The 20,633-nt window shown below is 42.9% G+C and overlaps 1 protein-coding gene across 1 annotated transcript in view; it reads right to left on the bottom strand.

The window, feature by feature from the left end:
* The window catches only part of MYH15 (myosin heavy chain 15), a 48,487-nt gene extending 30,033 nt beyond the window's left edge, over nt 1-18,454 (bottom strand). Inside the window, exons 1-15 of the mRNA XM_061350593.1 lie at nt 18,341-18,454; nt 15,407-15,552; nt 14,201-14,304; nt 13,528-13,671; nt 11,799-11,955; nt 10,212-10,239; nt 9,193-9,286; nt 7,765-7,785; nt 7,064-7,156; nt 5,712-5,775; nt 5,521-5,619; nt 3,217-3,320; nt 2,641-2,779; nt 1,932-2,050; nt 696-845 (exon numbers count right to left, since the gene is read on the bottom strand). Of these exons, the coding sequence (XP_061206577.1) occupies nt 696-845; nt 1,932-2,050; nt 2,641-2,779; nt 3,217-3,320; nt 5,521-5,619; nt 5,712-5,775; nt 7,064-7,156; nt 7,765-7,785; nt 9,193-9,286; nt 10,212-10,239; nt 11,799-11,955; nt 13,528-13,671; nt 14,201-14,304; nt 15,407-15,497 (1,407 nt within the window). The 5' untranslated portion in view covers nt 15,498-15,552; nt 18,341-18,454. The remainder of the gene's footprint in view (nt 1-695; nt 846-1,931; nt 2,051-2,640; nt 2,780-3,216; nt 3,321-5,520; nt 5,620-5,711; nt 5,776-7,063; nt 7,157-7,764; nt 7,786-9,192; nt 9,287-10,211; nt 10,240-11,798; nt 11,956-13,527; nt 13,672-14,200; nt 14,305-15,406; nt 15,553-18,340) is intronic.
* Between the last annotated feature and the right edge of the window lie 2,179 nt (nt 18,455-20,633).

A 20,633-nucleotide genomic window follows, 5' to 3' on the forward strand; every position in this document is an offset into this window, starting at 1 on the left:
GCTGCATACAGAGAGCAACACACAGCAGCAACAGCACAAAGCACTTCAGGCACAGATTCTGAGAAAAAGAAGTTGTGATGTGTTTTTCTCACATACAGTTCTTTACAACGATGATGCAACCACAGAAATGCCCAGGTTGGAAGGGATCTCCAAAGATCACCTGGTCCAACCTTCTGTGGTTAAGGGGGCCTAGATCAGATTTTATAGCACCCTGTAATATCACATCTTGAAAACTTCAGTGATGGGGACTTTACCAAGTCTCTGGAACGGTTGTTCCAGTGAATGATTGTTCTCACTGTAAACCAGTCATTTCTTATATTGGGATGAAGATATAGCTCTCATATTGAGATACAAAAAGGAAAAAATATCACACCTTATAAAAGATGCTTTCTCTCAAAGAGAAATAGAAGGAACAATGCATTCTCCTAAAACACATCCTAAAGCATGTGATATGCTTTGTCTTTGCTAAAGATTACCACCCTCTTCCTCCCCAGAAACTATCAGCATGTCCAGCTGTGCTAAATGCTGAGTGTTTTCTTCATCTATTCATGGAAAACCCTTGTAAAATCATATACACTATTTGCTTTTCTGACCATTTTGCCTTCTGTTCATACAGAAAAAGAAATATCCACCCAAGAGCTAGCACTTGGTTCCTTTTACACCCTTCCAACATGTCCTCACTCGTTAATACTCACATCAAAGATTTCAAACCCAGCAATATCCAGGACTCCAATGAAGAACTGTCGTGGCAGCTTAGTGTCCAGGGTCTTGTTGATACGGACCACCAACCATTTGAACATTCGATCGTATACTGCCTTAGATAAGGCTCCAACAGCATACAAAACCTAAAATAGGTGTTTAAATATATCACTGAGTGGAACAGAATTCACTGTGGAACACAAGGATTTCAGAGCAGTAGCTTATTTCAATCTCTACTGATGGTTTAAATGAAATCTCACCATGGTTCTTACAATTACCAAGACATGCTTAATACTATTGACAGCTTCTCCCATTATCTATGATGACTTTTCTTCACACTGTTATGTATGTGTATATGTACTAACATGTACATAAAGTGGTAGTAAATTACCTCTTGGGAAACAGCTGGAAAGCAAGTTGCAAATGTTTTAATCTCTTACATTACCATGGAAGTTGGGTACCAGAAAGCTCACAGGCTGGATACCAGCCATGCTGTCCATTAGTACTGCCAAAATAGGGGAGATCTGTCCTCAGGTTGCTTATTGCCATGTGCTTCTAATTTTTGAGGGATGTTATGGCATAATCAGGCAACAGGGAAAGTCTGTCAGAAGTCTCTTCTTTAGCCTATGAACAACTACACCACTGGGACAGACCTCTCTACAGCAGTTTCCTGCTTTCTGAGCCTGTATCGCAGCCTGTCTTTGAACAATTTCCATTGTAACCAAAATGCTGCAGCATCTTCTACGATATGGCTACAGCTGCAGCAGTACCAACCAATGACTTTTGTCTCCTAAATCAAGAGGTACCTTTAAGTGGATATTGCCTTTAGCTGATAGAGGTCACTAAGAGTTTAAAATCATGGGAATAATGAATAAATGATGAGCGAATAAATAATCCATGGCTCAACTCTTCCAGATTACTGTCCTCATCCAGAATTAGATGTCAGTTCTCATGTGGTTTTACTGCATCTGGCTTCCTTCAGTGGCTGCTACTAACACATCGGAAAAACAACTCTATCAAAGGCAGTGCCAGCCACTATTCCTATGTCAGTCTCTTTACAGTTTCCTGCACTTACACTGTCTATTCCCCCAAGTTGGGGGATATAAAATGAGAACAGGTACCAGAGGCACATGTTAATACTTCTTGTAGCTGCCTGCCTCTCTGTGATGTTACAGATGAGCCCTCAAGGCTCGAGGGACCGGTATCCAAATACCCGGAAAGTTTCTCCTTACCTGCTCAACACTTTGACCTTTGGTCACGTACTCGTTGCCAACTTTCACTCTAGGGTGCAACAAACCCTTAATCAAATCGGAGGAGTTGATTCCCATTAGGTAGGCAGCTTTATCAGCACCTGATCAAGAGAAACAAGGTTTCAGCTGGCTTTGAACTTCTATGTGGAATCATGCCTAGCCAAGGTAAAAAACAGTAAGTATATCCACTTCCAGAGAAAAAGCAGACAAAGGCCTTGTTCTTTAATGCTTTATGTCAGGTGTGCCTGTACTATCCCTTGTGGTGGAGGAGATCATCTAGCTACCTTAGACCCCAATTACTGCAAGAATCACACTTGAGATACTCCTCAGGTATAGAGAAAAGAATGTATCTCCATGCTGGTTATAGGCAGTTTCAAGTGCAAGAGGAAGTAAAGAAGCAATACCTGACAATATGAAAGAGAAAGCTAAGGCAACGGCTTTTTACAAGCATGTTGCTCAAATGGTCACAAAAATGGAATTTAATTGGGTTACTCTGACTTGTGTCTATTCCCCTTCTACTAAGTAAGGTTACCTGCCACTGAACAAGTCAATGCTCCAAATAAAGCACAGCACTCCTGCTGAGCAGTACATTGTGCAAGATCAAAGCAAACAGGCTCCTACTTCCTCCAGACAGTGCGTGATACATGTCAGACTTCTGAAGGCAACGAGTAATTTTAGGTGTTATTCTTACTTTCAGTGCCATCAGCCTCTGCCTGCTCTTCTCTGGGTCTTTGTTTGAATTTCATGTTCCCAAAGTGCATGATGGCACCTGTGAGCTTGTAGGAACCAGACTTCTCATCAGGCACAAATCCCAAAATATCCATGGCTTGCTGTGAAAAGGAAATGCAGATATTTTGTCACTTCCCTGTTCAAAAGCAATGGCATTTTGCAGCTCTGCAATCTATCTTTGCATGGCAGATATGATGAACCTTCCAAGGGGTGTTGTCACTAAGCAGCCACTGGAACACCCTGAGGATTCAAGAGTGGCTGGAGAGCAGGAGGAGAACACCTTTTATCTAGCATTTTCTAAACCAAAATTGTAAGACACAATAGTCTTATATATGGGCATTACATGGAACATGGCCAGATTCAAAAGTGTAATAGTTTATCAGGCCTCATGCTTCATAGTATGAATGCAATTAAGACCCATTTCTGCTTTTACTTTAGTGCAATAGTTTCAGGGACAGAAGATAGGCTGCCACCAGCACTTTCCCTCCCCAGGTGCACCTCATCTACGAAGCAGAAAGTGAAATCAATACAGGCTTACATCTGTTGCCAACAATTCTTCTCCATCATCCAAGTTGTCCACTGTAACTACTCCTTGTGAGCAAAAGTGGTAGTCATATGGGTTGGTAGATACCAGTAGCATATCTGTAAAAGAACCACCACCAAGGTCAAAACCTCCATCCATTCAGAATATCCCCAAAATACCGAAATTGAAATATCTGACATACTTTTGTCTCTGCACAACTGTGTATAAAGTTTTCTGTTTTGTTGGGGTATTTTACAACTGCGGGGCAACAACTAACTCTTTCATTCTACTGTCCAGTCTGAAGAGCAAGATTCAGAGAAAACGGGAATGAAAAGAATATGGGAATACTGCATACATATCTATTAAGCATATCTATAATTTCCCATAGAGCTCTTCACTTTGCCTTGCATGCCAGTAGGTGTAAAAACCCCATCTATGTGAAGAGGAGAAAAAGATTTTAGTATGATCTAAGGGACAATGGGCATGGTTCCCCTCTTATAACAGACTCACAAAACAGCAACTTCCAGGACTCCCTTCAGAAGACACTTGGCTCTGGAATAACAAAACTGAATATGGGTCTCTGCTCTTTCCTTTTCCTTCACATCAACCCCCCAAAATGTAAAGCTCTTTTCTAGAAAGCAAACTGGCTCCAAAGCTACAGGGAGAGTCCTGCTTCCCTAGATGAACAGACAGTTTCATCCACGTTCAGCACATCAAGGTTTACTCTAGATTTCAATCTTTTCTATACATACACACATACCTATATGTCTAAATATGTATGTATATTAATATGTATCTATCAATATATGTGTGTATATAAATTCTTATTCTCTATATCTGTCTTTGCTATGTAGTCATTATGTTGTGTATTCATTTATTTACATTTATACTAATCTACCTTTATACATGTATGGGTTTGTACACAAACACATATATTTCTTGTCTACAAAACAGAAGGCCCCATTAGTTTCAGCCTCTTCAAGAGCCTGCAGACATGCTCCTGTTGGCCAGAAAGGTGTGTGATTGTAGAATATACAGGTAGTTTATGAGAAAGGGCATATTTTCCCAGCACAGGGATTCACATGGGAATCCAGTACAATGCTTCCTTGAAATCTTTCCCATAATTGTCATTAATTAGGCCACATAAAAGCTAAGAGGGTTAGGGACTTAACTGCACACTATCAGGATAATAAGACTTCAAAAGAGATTATGATTGCTATGGCTTAGTAGGAGTTTAGTGGAGCAATAAAGTGACTCTTCAAGGTATTTTATGAAATGTGTTTCCATCAAAGCACGAATTAAAGTCAGCAAACCACATCACTTAAATAACTATTGAAGGTTTTAGTCAAAGCATTAGGAGATGGGAACAGAGACCTCATCTACTCTCTGCTCTTCTCCAGCAGGTCTATGGTACTGCACTCAGCCAGGGGAAGCTTAAAACAGGTAATCACCACATAATCAGCAGCAGCCAGCTTTGCGTATTCTCTCTTGCTACATAACATGCTAGGATGCCAGTTTTGGCACTTGGTGCAGAAAGAGGAAACTAGCTTTTCTTCATGGACCTGTAAGGCAATCTCCTCATATGTGAAAAAATAACAGTTTTATCGCCACAAATGCTTTTGGCGGTGTAGCATTTGCTGGATGCTCTGAGACCTTGGGTTACACACCTTTAGTGTGACAGTTTTTTCCCTTTAGAATGCTACCTATTGAAAGTCCTGAGTCTCATATCAGAGAAGTATTTAGGTTGGAAAAAACCTTTAAGAACATAGAGTCCAACTGTTACCCCAGCACTGCCAAGTCCACCACTAAATCATGTTCCCAAGCACCACATCTACATGGTCTTTTAAACACCTCCAGGGGTGATGCCTCAACCACTTCCTTGGGCAGCCTGTTCCAATGGTTGACAACCCTTTCATGAGGGACTTTTTCCTAATATCCAATCTAAGCCTCCCCTGGCACAACCTGAGGTCATATCCTTGTCCTAGCACTTATTCCCTTGGAGAAATGGACACACACCTTGCTACAACCTCGCAGACAGCGATGAGGTCCCCCTCAGCCCCTTTTATCCAGACTGAACTACACCATTTCCTTCACTACGCTTCACTTTACAGGGTACCTGCATCAGTATATCACAGAAAATAGGTCTCTCTTGCTGCCATTGGAACAGCATCTTTGAAAGAGTATATTTGAGGGTGGAAGTTCTGTTTCCTCAAGGAGATGCACAAAAGCCTTTCTGCAGATGGGCTTGCCCCCTTCTCAGCCACTGTCTATTCAGCTGCAGACTGGTTCTTACAAGCTGTGGATCCATGTAATGCTTACCCAGTAACTCTGGTTTCTTCCCTGACAGGATCTGGTAGAAGATGTGATAGTCTCTTTCACCAGGTTGCTGGAAAATCACTCGGGATTTCTCCAGTAAATCTAGTTGCACAAATGAAAATTCAGTGAGTAAGGCCCTCCAAACTTTCAGATGAGCAATTGTATTTTTGAAAAGGAGCAAGTTTGCTGCTTACAGATCTCAATATCAGCAGATGACAGCTTTCCTGTGGTTCCAAAATGGATTCGGATAAATTTACCCTAATTCAGACAGAAGAATATTCTAATTAGTGCACATAGTATACATGGAGGGAAACAAAGGATGCTGCTTGAAGGCAATCATTTGGCCCAAAGAATCAGCTTACGCTAACTCCTTGGTTTTGCACAGGCAGATTTTCAACAAGAGATATCAAACAATGATACTACACTTTTCCAAGCCTAAATCTGTACATACAGCTATGCAATCAGCTTGTGGGGAAAGGATAACAGTGTACTATCTGCCAGGGTAAGATACGGGAATGCACCTAGCTTGCAGTTGCGTGATGCAGGTTTACTGTAGTGCTGGACTCAGAGCAATAAGCCTCAGCATAAGACCCACAGGCTCCTCTTCTGACTCTTCATTTCCAGTCCTGACTTATATGCAACTACTTACATCAGAAAGGTGCTATGATTTTACTCTGCTCTGTCCATTAAATTTGCACATTCATCCCCCCAAACTCATAAATAATGAGCAGTTTTCTTATAACTTCCCATATTCAATCCCATCAGATTTTAAACTAATTAATTTCTGTTCCAGCTGACAAACTCCATATACAACTGTGTAGCTTTCCAGAGATGCTTAAAAACTCTGACCCTCTGCACCCCTGGATCTGTTAGGGAAGCATGGGCTATAAACTCAGGCTGTCATCCTCATGCCATTCCTTTTGGAACTCTGAGCCAATGTTAACCCGATGTGGCAGAGGCAGAGCTCCTGAGGGGATGACTCTCCTACAAGCCAAATGGAAATGAGGAGAGCCCCAAGGTCGTGTCAGCACTGGGGGACAAGTAGGGGCAGCTTACTCAGCCATGAAGGCAGACAGTATAAATCAAGGTAGGAGTACTGCTGCAGGTGTAAGTCTGCAGAGAGGTGAGACGTTGGAAGGGTCAGGGACTGTGGTATATTCTTACTTGGTGACAACATCGAGCTATTATAGGGAGACAGAATAATTTAGGTTAATGGAAACCATGGTAGATAAAATAATGCTATGCAGCAGAGGCAGTCCTGGGGAAGATCTGCTGTTCAAAGGACTTCATAAAGCTAGGCTTTGCTTGTCTCCTGATCATGTACAGTTTAAACATTTATCTATGGTGGACATTTCTGTTTATCTTTAATCCTTCCTGATGAAATCCTGATGAATCCTTCCTGATGAAATCCTAGCGAGCTATTGTTACACTGTGTGGAAATCCAACCATTTGAGCAGACAAATGAAAAGCAATTGACGATGGGATTATCACAGAGACGTTATTAACTGGCCATTGTTGAAGAGGACACACGTTGTGACAGACTTACAAAACGTGAGGAGTTGTCATTTCTCAGAGTTTTGGCATTTCCAAAAGCTTCTAGGGCTGGGTTTGCTTGAATGATTTGATCCTCCAAGGTTCCCTAGAAATCAGGGTTGAAATACTATTGAGAAACCTGCAGGCCACGAACTCAGCTGTCAATTGTAAGTCAGTCAGCCATGCATTCACTTAGAGATGGAGTGGATTTAGCTCCACCGTAGGGGTACAGTGTGAATGGGGGTACAGTGTGAATGGCATAATAGCAAGACCGTCAGTCAATTACTGTTTAAAAGACCTCAAACATTTTGCTGCTCTCTACTGTTTTGCTTTGCAGATTTTGTATTTTATGCCATCTGCACACGAAAGAAATCACCATATCCTCCCATGTGCTGTGAGGCATGTGAGGACATCCAAGGGAATGTGTGTAGGAGAGGGGCTCTTAAAGACAGTGACAAGCACTAAAATGCATTAGATTTGAAAGCACTCAAAGCTTGTAATATTTGAGGGGTTTGGAGATGAGAAAAGCATTAACTGTCACTCGCACAAACTTCATTTGGCTGAAGCACGCTACTTTACTTTAACTGCCTGGGCTTCAGGCATCTTTGGCTGAGATACTGTGCAAAGCGAGACACTGAGGTTTATGACACAAACTGACAGAGCCCAGTACCATTTTCAGGTGGAAAAGGTAGAATAGCAAAGCTGATGACTTACCCCAGTTTTGGTAGCTGGTTGCTGTCAAAAGAGGAACACAATGGAAAGGAAAAACAGAGAGAGAAAGTGAGTACCAACATGAAGGACACCACAAAAGATAAGGAGACAAGCATTAGCAAGGTTAGATGTCTAGTGGGCAACAACACCAGCAGGACTTATTCAAGCCTTCCTTCAAAAAGCACATGCAGCTCTGGCTTCATGTTCACCGTACATCACAAAATAGCTAAGTGCTATTCCAAGTTCCTACCCAGGCTGTTGGTTTAACTCCTGCTCCGACCATCTACCTGATTTTGTTCTGGACATGTCCCACAGTGAATCAAAAGGCTAACTAATTGGGCAGAGAACAGAAGCAGGTGCCAGTTGGTAAGAAGGAAAGGATGCAAACAGGCCAGAGCCAGATGCTGCTGCACTTGAACTCTTGGATTATTTGGAAAAAAAAATAATTAAAACAACAGGGTGATGATAATGAAAATAAAATATGAACTGAGCAGATAAATTACATGGAACACCTTCCAGATGTAATATCTGTTCTTTGCATGATTGCTCCATGAGCACACAAGGTCTCAGAAACCATTATGAGCCCTAACCTCATTGCATGCAGGAAGCTGGTTCTGGACCAGTCAATCATTTGGTAAGAGAGTCTTACAGGCCTCAGGTGAATGTATATTGGATTTTGGTGATGAGAGTTATGCATACAGAATCCAAGCCTGGCTGAAATTTTGGCCTTATAAATACAGCTCATAGGAACCAGCTAATTCACCACAAAAGAGCGATGAGCCTTGAAGTGCAATGAAGCTCATCGTTAATAAGCTCACAGCAACACAAGATGAAAAGCAGCATGAATACAGTATTCACTGGAACCTTAGAGAGCACTTATAAGCAGAACAGCACTTGCACAAAGAGGAATACAGGAAAGCTGACTGGAAAAAAAATCTTTTGTCAAAACATTCCTTTTTGTGGACAAAAAAAGCTTTCGACAAAAGAGATATTTTGATGAGAAATGATAATCCTGGTCCTTTTGAAGACTATTTTCCATGTGAAAAAAATATCACATTTCTTCATCTTTACAGTTCCACTATCCTTTGACCAGATTTAACACGATCAGAAACATACTGAACACATGCAAAACCTAAAGCTCCTGGAAAAAAAACCCAGTAGCAATAAGCAGCTGTTCAGAATCAGGGGTGGTTTTACTGCTGCATCTGGAGCTGGCAAGTTCAGGTGAGCATTGCCTTTCTACTTTCAGAACAGCATGCTCTCAGTAATGCCATTGGGAAGCATCAGTATCTTTTCCCAGCAGCTGCTTTTCTTAACCATGCCTGCTGAGGTGTGCACGTGGCCCAGCGCTCAAGACGCAGTCGTGATGTTAGTTGTATGTAACATGAACCCCTTGGGAGCCTGAAATGAAACAGCCAGCAGCAGACTTACGTTCTTTTTACCAGGTTCCCCCAGGGCTGCCACTGTGGCAAAGTACTGGATGACACGTTTTGTGTTGACAGTCTTGCCAGCACCGGATTCTCCGCTAAAGGAAGGAAGAAGATAACACAGGCGCTTGCTCAAACAGCTGTAAACTCATCCTTTCAGCCTCCTGTCCTGCCAGCTCCTGTACGCAGGCAGTTCTCAGTATCACTGACTGATTTCTGCAGCCTGTTGTTTGTCCATTTCACTGGAAATTGACATTTCCATTGAAATCCCATTAAATTGACTGAACAAAGAGGCAAATGCCTAGGACAGCAGCAACTAATTCTTAATGTGACTTAACGTCGTACATCTAGTACACTAAGCTTCCTTTAAGGGCATGAAGTTTTGTTATAAACACCCAGACTGAGGATCTGAGGTATACATATATACAGCTGATGAGTTAGATAAGGGACAGAAAAGCCGCAGTGATTTGCTGGCATTAGCCATGAGCACATGGGGACTATGCAGAACTCTCCATCTTTCATGCTTGCCAGTAAATGACATGCCTCTTCTTTCCCACCTTGGTCATCGCCCTCCCTTTAGATGTGTCTAATCAACATTCTTAAACATAGCAAGCATTCTTAAACATGGCATTCTTAAACATACCATAATCAAGCATTCTTAAACATAGCAAGAGCAACCACGTTGAATAGGAGTCTTCCATGTATGAAAAAAGCAGCCACAGCAAGGCTAACCCTAGAAGAGGCTTCTTTAACTGTCTGCTGAGTTGTTTTCACACCTACTTGGAATGAGCACCAGACAGGGGATCAGAAATGGGCCAGCCTCCATAAAACCCTCAGCTATTCCTTTCCCATGGGGTTCAAGACAGCCATCCGATTGTCAAATTGCCAGTTACTTGGCTTGGATCAAGTTCTGGGCAGTTTAGCTGAGCTTTCAAGGGACAACTTGTATTTTGGTAGGATTTTATTTCTTCTAAGTTTTTCACAGCAACAGAGTCTCAGATCAGTCACAAAAGAAGCACTTACGTGATCAGCATAGACTGATTCTCCCGATCTGTGGAGGGGAGAGAAAACATACAAACTTAGTAGGCTTAGGAGGCTGTACAAATTGCTTATTATAATTGCAAATGGATAACAACTATTCCAAAATCAGTTCTTCAAGGACAGGAGAGAATCACACAAAGCAAAGACTGAAAGATAAACCCCGGTATCACCTAGTCTGACCTCCAGCAGCGGAAATTCTAGCCCTGCACTGAATCCTCCTCTCGTGTTTTGTTCAAGTCAGTATTAAAGACCTGTCAGTCAGTCATGTTCCTTTTGTGTCTGGGAAATGATAATAAAGAAAGTAATTTCCTGGCATCAGAATCTTCCTTTTCTTACTCATCTTCTGTTCCTGCAGTATTAAAACACCTAAATACTAAATACTAAACCCCAAGTAATTCTGCTGTTTGTTCACAAGCCATTCCTTACTAAGCATACGTATGCTTCCTCAGTTGGCCATGTGCTTTATAGTTTTATGGTGTCCCTGCTATTAATGGCCTAGCCAGAAATAAGCACTTATTAGAACACTTTGCAACGTTAATATATTATTAAGCAAGTTCAGCAAATGCTACATCATAGCCATTTTCCAAGCTGAAATTTAGGCTGTTGAGCCCAAATTTGTCTTTTCTTTTTTAATTATACCAGTCAGCATGACAGAGTACGTATAGAGCAGCCTGACTATAACTCACCCTTAGCTGCTAAAAGAACATCTCTTTACAGCCACACACACATCCCCACTGCCCAGTGCTTTCTGTCCCGTCGCAGTTGTGGCCCTTCACGTTTTATTAAAGCCAGGTAATAGCAGGATGTGTTCCTATCACATTCCCTTTGGGATTTACCCTGCCGCCTCGCAGGACTTGGTGTGAGCACATCACTGCTGCCCTCTGCTGATAAACTCCTTTTTTTCCAGTAACTTGAAGGTCAGGGATAGAAAATGTCAAAGGAAAAACTGGAGTTTGTTGCCACAGGGTTGGTGCCCAGCCCCTCAGCAGTCAGCACAACACTGAGCCACAGCAAGTTCATGCAAGCAATGTGGATTCCAGGTTGTATGGGCCTTGGAGCAACCTGGTCTAGTGGAAGGTGTCCCTGTCCATGGCATGGGGTTGGAACTGGATGAGCTTTAAGATCCCTTCCAACCCAAACCATTCTGTGATTCTGTGTGTGCACAGCACCCTAGGTAGCTGGCCTTCACTAGTCTTTGCAAGTGTATTTCTTATAAGTGCTAGAATACTGAGCATAAACTGACAAAGTTTCGTTTTAAGGTTGGGAAAGTATTCACTGGTGTTTGGGGCATGGCCCCATGGCTGTTAGAAATGGATTTACCTAGTTCAGACAGCTAAATTGGTGCACCTTGCAGATAATCCATATGGCAGAGTTCACTGTTACCAAAACTACACAGGGACAGTCGGAGGAGCTTAAAGTTACATATATATATATAAAACAGTATATAGACATATTATATATGTGCACATTTCTTGGACACTGCAAAAGCTCTCGCAAACTTCCATCCAGTACCAGAGATATCAGCTAAATGAAGCAAAACCAAATTTGAAATCAAAGAGTGCCACTTACTACGCAGCATGTCATGGTATGCGTTATCAGCAATGGAGAAGATGTGGGGAGGAGCCTCTGTGCGCCTCTTGCCTTTGTATGCAGCAACCACCTCCGACTTGTAGACAGGCAACCACTTGTAAGGGTTTATAGTCACACAGAATAAACCGGAATAGGTCTAGAGAGGAACACAAAACAAAAGCAACAAATACTGTTCAGGGAATAAGAAGCAAACTCTTAGTTAACGAAGGAGGACCTGGAGTTGCCAGCTTCTGATTTGAGTTTGAACTCTGAACTGAATTTCAGCCTTTGATCTGAATTTCTAAAGCTACTGGTCTGCTAAGTGACTTCTTACTGGCAATTGATATCAAAGCTATGGATATTAAACAGTTTTCCAAAGGGGAAAAAGTATTTTCAAGATAACAACCAGAAACAGAAACAAGCCCTTCATCAAAACAAAGGATCATCAAAGAGGCCTGTGTCTGATTTTATGCCTTGCTAGCCCCCAAGAGTTGTTTCCTATTGAAAACAGCCATTATGAAGAAAAGTTACAGCTTTCCTGTTGAATTCCATTCTTAGGAGGAGAATCTCCCATTATGGATTTGATGTGAGCACTCTGGGGCAATATCTGGTGGGTGTTCAAAAAGAAAACAACTTCATAGTGTTCTTCTGACAAAGCTATAGAGCTTTTTCCAGCTTTTGAAGAAAAACAGTTGGTAAAAACCAATCTTCAGTCGCTCTTTGGGCTATCTGTATCAGTTAGCTGGGGCCTGGTCATTCTGAGGAGGAATGAGTTTTCAGTTGTAGCCTCAGTTATTACATGGGTATAAGCACTATGTGCACATAGAATGATGAGCTCAATCGAGTCTCAGGTGAAATCCAGGTATCTTCCTCTAAGAATAGCATTAGGACCTGCTTCCAGAATGGTCTTATTTTCTACAAGGAAAAGAAACCCCAACCAGTAAATGGATTAAGGCAAGATGCCAAGTTTAATTTTCTACCTACACTGATCTGCAAGCAAAGCAGTGCTTTAGGCCATACTTGTCCATAGAGGGGCTATTAGAGGAATGCAGAAAGTGTTTAACCTTCAGAATTTAAATGGGAAAAAGCTGGATTCACTCCTTCGATGAACACCAAAAGCCAGAACAGGGATTGGCTAGAAAACCTATAGATTCCCCTAACTGATTTCAGACACAATAGAATGCAGCAAACTGAGAGCAGAAGTTTGGCCTCATGAAATTAGATGTTATTGAAGCTTGTTCTGGTGCTGACAGAAATTATGTTAATGATGTCATGGGGAAGATACAGAGCAAGGGAAAATGCCAGAGCAAAACAAGACAGATGTCAGCACTGAAAATGAGGGAATAAAATTACTGTACTAAAGATAGGCTCATACTTAAAAGAAGTTATGTGTGTGCTCTATGCTTGAGGCATTGTTTCTTAACAAAGAAATCTCCATGGCTGGTATTGGCACGGATTAATATGAGGAGAGTAAAAATAAACTAGGTCTCTCCAATGCCTTGACTGTTGGAAATATGTCCCATGACATCCGTCTCCTAGGCAAGCAAGCAAAACCAATAACTAGACACCGTCTTATTCATTGTTTTGTCTGTATTCAGGCACAAACCAGCTCCAAGCAGAAAAAAGATGAGCAAGACCTCAGTTTTGTGCCTTACTGAAGCTGTAAACTGAATGTGAAGAACGCAACAACATGTTAAAAGGTGAAGTCTGCCCTTGCAATGAACCTTACATAGATCATCCAGTTGCGGTAGCGCTTCCTCAGATTGTACAATACAGACGCTTCGTTCAGATGGGTTAGCATAGCCATGTCCTCAATCATGTCAAATTTGGGAGGGTTCATGGACTGCACGTCATCTTCTTTTATAGTCAGGGTCTGCAAAAACAAAGGAGTACAGCCACACTGGAAAACACTGGGATTTTCTGTTGCTTCACACACCTTACAGGAGAACATGCTGGGTTTTCCCCCACAGAAGGAATTCCTTCAGCTCAAACCCAGCCTATGAATGTAACACTGTTTGTTTTCACTGCTATCAGAACAGGGGAAGGCCAAGATGATAAAAGCAAGGAGGATGGTGGTATGGCTGCAAAAGGAGACATAGCATTTAGCTGCAGCCTGGACTTCTACCCTTGGGGCCAAGCCAGAACTAGCTGGTTGCAATACCCCTGCTCACAGACTTCCTGCTGCTGTGCAGTGGCTGAAGTGAGCTTACCCCCCCACCACATTGCTGCTTTAACCTTGGTGATTTTTCAAGTGTCATTCTGATATGGCATCAGCTACTGGGGCTTCCCAGTCACAGCCCATTTCATGAAACAGGCAACTGAGCTTCAAGCAGGACAGCTAATTTCTGGAGCTTGCTGCTCCAGCCTGGTTAGACACAGATCAGACAAAACCAGCTCTGTACCCTTCCATCTTCTGTCTGCACAGTCACTTTTCCACCACTGCTTTCTGTAATTTCACCTTCAACATAAGCTTTCTTGTCATCAGGAACCCAACATTTCTTCTTCCCTGTGAAATTAAGGAGACAGAGGTTTCACAGCCTTGCATCAAACAGTAACACCATGCTAACTAAGTGGGACCGCTGGGTTACTACTCTGCACAAGCAACACAGAACCTCTGCAACCACAGCAGATCCACAGTGTTGGGAAGCTGCTTGCCCAAGCAGGAAGTATAGGGCTCCCAAATGTTCACTGCCCTTTGAAACTACCACTTGGTTTCCTCTAGATCCTTCCAGCACAAGGTGCCAAAATATTTCATCAGTGCTGGCTAAGCCTCAGCCTGCATGGGAAACCCATAATCATCATCACCAGTGTGCAGATGGAGGAACTGAGATCCAAGCCGAAATTAAGGCGTTTACTAAAAAGTCACACAGAAAGTTGTGATCTGAGCGAGGAACTCAGCCCACACTATTTGCCTGCCAGCCATCAGATATAACCTTATTCCTGCACATTCTGCAGAGGTTTGCCTTGAAAAGCAGAAATCTTAATAACTCACACTGAGTTATGTATGTGGCTTTTTAGAGTGTGGAGTAGCTGCACTATGCTTTAGGTCTTTAGTTACAGCAACTATTCTGAATAGCAAAATGCTGAAGTTATTGCTGTACATATACTTACTACTACACTTTAGGGCACATATAAATCCATTTCATTAAAAAATTGGTCATGGGAAACCAAAAGCTAACATCAGATTGTCATGCAGCCTGCAAATCCAACAGATGCCCAACATAACAGGACATCTAGTCAGGCCACAGAATCTCTTTCATTCCAGGAACATCAATGTGTGGTGCTTCTCTTTCAAACGGACAAAGAGGTAAGCCCCACGTTAGCAGATCAGTACAGATACACCTTGCTTCTAAATCTAGTTAATTAGTTACTTACCATAAACTGATAGATTATTTCTATTCATTACTACCTGGGGCTTTTAAATCACTTTGCAGAATAAAGAAACCAGAACATGGTTGAACCACTTACCTCAAACAAGCAGAGGCAGCAGAGCAAGGACAACAGGGGCTTTGCATCCTGCTTTGGTCTGCACTCCCAGAACTACACTTGGATGAAACCCTTAACCCCTTTAACCAGCCACTGGCAGCCTAAAGGGTACCGCAACTCACCATCGAAGGCGACGGTCTGCGCCATCATCAGCTCCTTCTCGCTCTTCCGGAGGTAGGGAGCAGCCTCCCCGAATTCCGACATGTCCATCATCTTGGCAAGGGTTCAGTGTGGCACAGTGCAAAGAGGAGAAAGAAAAGGAGCTGGTCTGCCAAAGAAAGGGAGGGGGGAAAATGAATCTCTTTCATGACAATTGGAGGCAACACAAAACAGCACAATGTGGCAGGAGGCTGATCAAAGTGATGATTGATTTGAAACGCAAATACCTAACACAGATTTGGGGATATGCTGCACCCTTAGTTAAATCCTTCTCTGGCTCAGCTTATTTGAAGCCAGACAGATCCTGGGTAGTTCAAAACACTGACATGGGTCACAGTTATCTCCAGCGGAGAATTTAATCTCTTCCTTGTGGCACAAACGGTGCTTAAGAGCAGGAGGGACCATTTGAAGCCGTGATTTTAAAAACCACTTAGCAGGGGCCTGTTCTGGCCCTTTATCTCTCTGGGGCCATGCCACTGGGCCACTTCAAGCACTGTCTCAGGCAAGCTTTTTCTGGGAATCATGGAGCAAGGCTTCACTGCTGCAAACCGAGAACTGCTGCAAGGGTGTGAGCTACACCCTGGATGTGGCTCCAGGGATGTATGCCCACGCTCCTGCTGGAGAAAGCCAGCACTGGAGCTGGAAACAGCTCTGCTACCTGCAGCACACTCCTCTGCTCGCATGAATTAGCACATCAGAAAAACCAGGACTGACACAGCTTGGTGCAGCTTCCCAAGTTGCTGGTACCTCCAAACTCAGCAGCACCTCCAAACTGCAGCAAGGCATGGCAGAGAGCAAGCGTGTCTGCAGTACTGATGCAAGGGCTTTGTATTTCTTTTAGATTGATTAGTCCAGCTTAATACCTGCACTTGTTGTCTCAAATGACAAGGCCATGGTGTTTAGGAGCCTTTTACCATGACAGGACAGGGAACATGGGTGTAAAAGTGAGACAAATTTGCTGGGTTTTTACTGCCAAGCAATGAATTTGATTGTGTCATCTCTAAAGTGATCATACAGATATGTTTTTTACTTATATATTATTCTATATACATGCACATATAATTATTTACACAGAACTATGTAAAATACTCAGGGTGCTGTCCAGAGAACACATAAAAAAAGATCCACTGCTAAAACGTACACACAATTTAAGAGTTTCATGTTGGCTCTAAAATCAAGACACCATTTGATTGCTATTTGAAGCTTTAGAAGCGACCCTCAGATATTGCCTCGTCCCTTCTTTCACTTGCTGTGCGGTATCCAGAGCAGCTGGAGGAATTTTCAAGAGCCCTATCAAAGCAGACACTGTAGTCTTTCAAAATCTAATTCCATTTCTTTCTAACAAAATCCTGATAGGGATAAAATCTCTCCATCAACCAAGGCAGTTTGGATGAGTGTTTTTGCCAACGCATTTCTTCCTTGGGAACACAAAGCCCTAAGACAGCAGAACTGCCACATATTTTACATCCAGCCCTCTCCCGCAATACGAGCCTGAGACCTTCTGTCTTGCTGCTGTACAGCAAAAACTTTCTTCCTCACTCACAGCCTTAACTTTTCTCCTTTTCTAAAGACTCGGGACCTCCATAAGCACAACTGCTGCCAATTATTGTAACATCATCTGAGCGGACCAAAATTCCCAACGGAAGGCACAACTCCAGACTAGCATGGCAAAGCCTGCCTCCCGTGGGGAGTGTGTGTCTTGGCTCTAGGGGAGCAATGGAATTACACCAGTTCATACATTTAAACAGAACAGGGTTTGAGCACGTAAATGCCATTTCACATTAAACATGCCAGTGCTGGAGGAGCCGCTCCAGAGTTAATCTCTAGGACTTGGGACAGATTCTCACAAGTCCTGATATATACTAAAGTGCTCTAAGCTACTCTGCCCTTTGCAGACCTCTTAGGGACAGTTACTCAGCTATCACCTCCTTATCTCCTCTTCCCCCCACCACATATTGAGGGGCAGGTGATGGTGTAAAGCAGCACTACAGCAGCTGGGAGAGAAACCTTTTATCTTCAGCAGTCTCATGGGCTTGGAGTTATGACAGAGGTCAGAGCCCGGGCAGCACATCCCTTGTGGGTGCAGAGAACTCAGCGAGTCAAATCCATTGCCAGGTAAGAGAATTGGAAAGGTTTAGTTTATGGTCATAGTGTTATTTTTGAAAGGCAGTGTAATAGGGAAAAACAAGACAGAGCTGAAGACGTTTACTTTCCTTTCAATCTGTTCTAGCTAACAAGAGTCAGCCCTTGTATGAGACCATTGGAAGATCCCTGAAAACACGAACTCCTTGTAGAAAGCCACTACTGTTACACAAAGTTAAGTGGCACACCCAGGACCACCAATAATCTGGTGGTGCAGACTTGGAAAGGAAGCTCCTTGTCTTTCTTTGCTTGGGCTGTTTGAAGAGCTGCTGTAGTGCTAAGGGCTCATCTTCAATAGCAACAACAGGCATTGCTTGTCTTTGAAAGGGAGCCCAGTAGTTCTCCAAGGGTTGTAACTCAGGCTGGATTAAAGGACTCCTTGGACCAGGGGACTGCTTAAAATTGCAAACTGCATAATCCATCACTGCTTGCAGATGACAGAGAAGGCAGAAAACATTATTTGCAGGTACTGGCTAATCAAGTACACCCAGATGCATAATTACAGGGGACCTGACACTTGCCTGAGAGGTTATTCTAGCTGGCTAAATGAATGCACTAATGTTAGAGAGGAAACATGTATTTGCTATCCTAGCATTCAAGCAGCATCCGAGGGTGAGTAGCATAAATTATATGTTTAGCGATATTACTACTAAAGCCTTAAGCCACATGAAAACTCTAGTCACATCAAACCCACGGTACAGTGTTAGAGCACAGCTGGCCACCCGCGTTTAGAAGTGAGAGAGGTTGGTACTCACCCTGGAGAGCACCCAGAAAGTGTCACGGCTCTGCCTGGTCCAGACTTTATATGCCCCTATCTCAAGGTCACTGGTGATAACTGTTTAAAGGCATCTGTAGTTTTCCTCCATGCCTATATTTGTCTGCTGGATCCCGGGTGAGGAGACAATGCCTGGGGAGGGGACATGTGTGGCTGCGCCCTGGTGAGGGGAGGGGGGCAGGAATGTCAGTGGGGAGCAGCATGCTCCTTGCCGCTCCATTCTTGCTCCATGACTTCATGGAAGAAGCTTTTCCTGCTTCTGTGTTTTCACAGGGGCAAGTGTTGCTTTCCCAAGTGCCTTAGAACTTAATTACCATGGGCTTGGGGGGGCTTGAGTGGAAACTCATACTCTCACATATAACTCCCCTAGAATTTGAAAATCAAAGCTTCTTGCACAAGGGACAAGTGGTTATAAAGGGAATTTGGTTATATGAGCCAAACTGCCCTCAAGCAACAAAGCTAGGATGTGGGTTCTCACATCCCAGTCAGGTGCTTTAAATCCCTTCCTGGGCCCCAGTGGTTTAAAAGCCAAGCCTATAGGCTTAGGTTGGGGATACTCAGGTATTCCCCCGTTCATGAACAAGGCAGGACGGTGAATAAATTAAATATATTGATTCTGCCTGGAAAGTGAATCACAGATAATGAACAAAGTAGGCATCAATTTTAAGTGACTGCTTTGCTTCAGGAAACTCATTTATGAGACTGAGTTTAGGCAATGTCTGGCCTTGTTATTGTAAACTCATTTTTCCTGTAAAACCAGCTCCATAAGTAACTCAGGTCTCATTTCACATCAACCCATAAATAGCCAAAGAACTGACATGTGCAGATTGATTTGCTTTTACCGCCATGGGTATATATAGGTTCCCTTCAGTTCTAGCTTAAACTGAACATAAAAGCACAAGGAAAAATAAATATTGTGGATAACGCTTGTTAGCCACAAAGAAGAACAATATAGCAGGGCTTTAGAAAGCTCAGTTCCAAGGAAAAAAAGGGAGGCAAGGAGAGAGCTTACCCACAGCCTTACTGAATTCTTCTATGCCCACAAGAGCAAATGGTTTGGTTTGTGACCAGGCAAAAAGAAAAAGGTTTGCGTATTGAGTCTGCTATTTTGGCAGTTGTTTTCCTGATGACTGGACAGTGACAGGTTGCACAGACAAAGCATGTTTGTAAGAAGCAGAGCAATTTATGGGAGCAGATTGATGTGGCAGGTCTGAGGACCTGGGTGCTTTAGCAACCTGGTATTTTTAGCATTTGGGGAATGCAACCAAGAGGCAAAGAATCACTATTGCTTTGCTAGAGACATACACATCTCAAGACAGGCTTAAGTTGAGAGGAGAGCTCTGCTAAAGCTGGGGGTGAAGCTTTCAGTCCTAATCTGGATATATCTGTGAAAGGAATATGCACTTGAGTTGAAGATGAGTGGTGTTACACTCCAGAGCTTGAATGGCTGTTGTGCTCTTCTCCCTTGGCTCCTTAAACCAGAATCACTTCCCACCCCTCCCAGCCTGCTCCTTTGGAGGTGCTCTGTGCCCCACAACAGGGATGTATGTTGATATATGATCTAACTCATCACCTTTTTGCTTTATATCTGGCGAAATAGAAAACAGAGCTAGTGATCTCAGGCTCCTTAGGTGCATGGTCAGTGATGGTGAAACGCTCAAGCAGACGCTCCTGGTTTGAAACAAGGTAAATTGCATGAATCATCAAGATTTACAGATGCTGTTAATCTGATGCGAAGGCTAAGAATATGATTATCTCAATGCCATGAGGATATAGCATGCTGATACCCCTCTTCCTGCTCCTCTCTCACATTGCCAGTAGCTTTACTTCTGAACACAATATTCCTATTATCATCTACTTTGCTTAGAAGAAGGCATCTTTGTACAAATGTGCTGCTATCACATTTTTCCTGTTCTGCAAATATTCAGCTTTCATCAGTCCTTTACGAACACCACAATCTCACTCCCACGCCTCCCTTTTCTTTTTTGGGGCTGCAAACAACTGTTTCATAGCTGATGCCAATGCAGTTTCAGTGCTGGTGTCACTTAGAAAGGGACACAGCCAGCACTGGTTCAAACATGATCAATCTATTTTTCCTTGCTAGCCTGATGTGAATTGCGCTTGCACATGTTATTCCTGCCTTTCTGGGCTTGATTTGCTTTCTTTCAATGTGAACCAAAATTTGCAGCACATTTCCCCTAGATTAAATTGGTGACACTGACAACTAAAGACATTTGTCTCTCACAAGGGCTACTTTTAGAAAGGTTAATGCT

This window comes from Neopsephotus bourkii, unplaced genomic scaffold, assembly GCF_033783945.1.
Source record: "Neopsephotus bourkii isolate Nb327-2 ecotype Australia unplaced genomic scaffold, CSIRO-AGI_Nbou_v1 NB_532, whole genome shotgun sequence".
Classification (NCBI taxonomy): Eukaryota; Metazoa; Chordata; class Aves; order Psittaciformes; family Psittacidae; genus Neopsephotus; species Neopsephotus bourkii.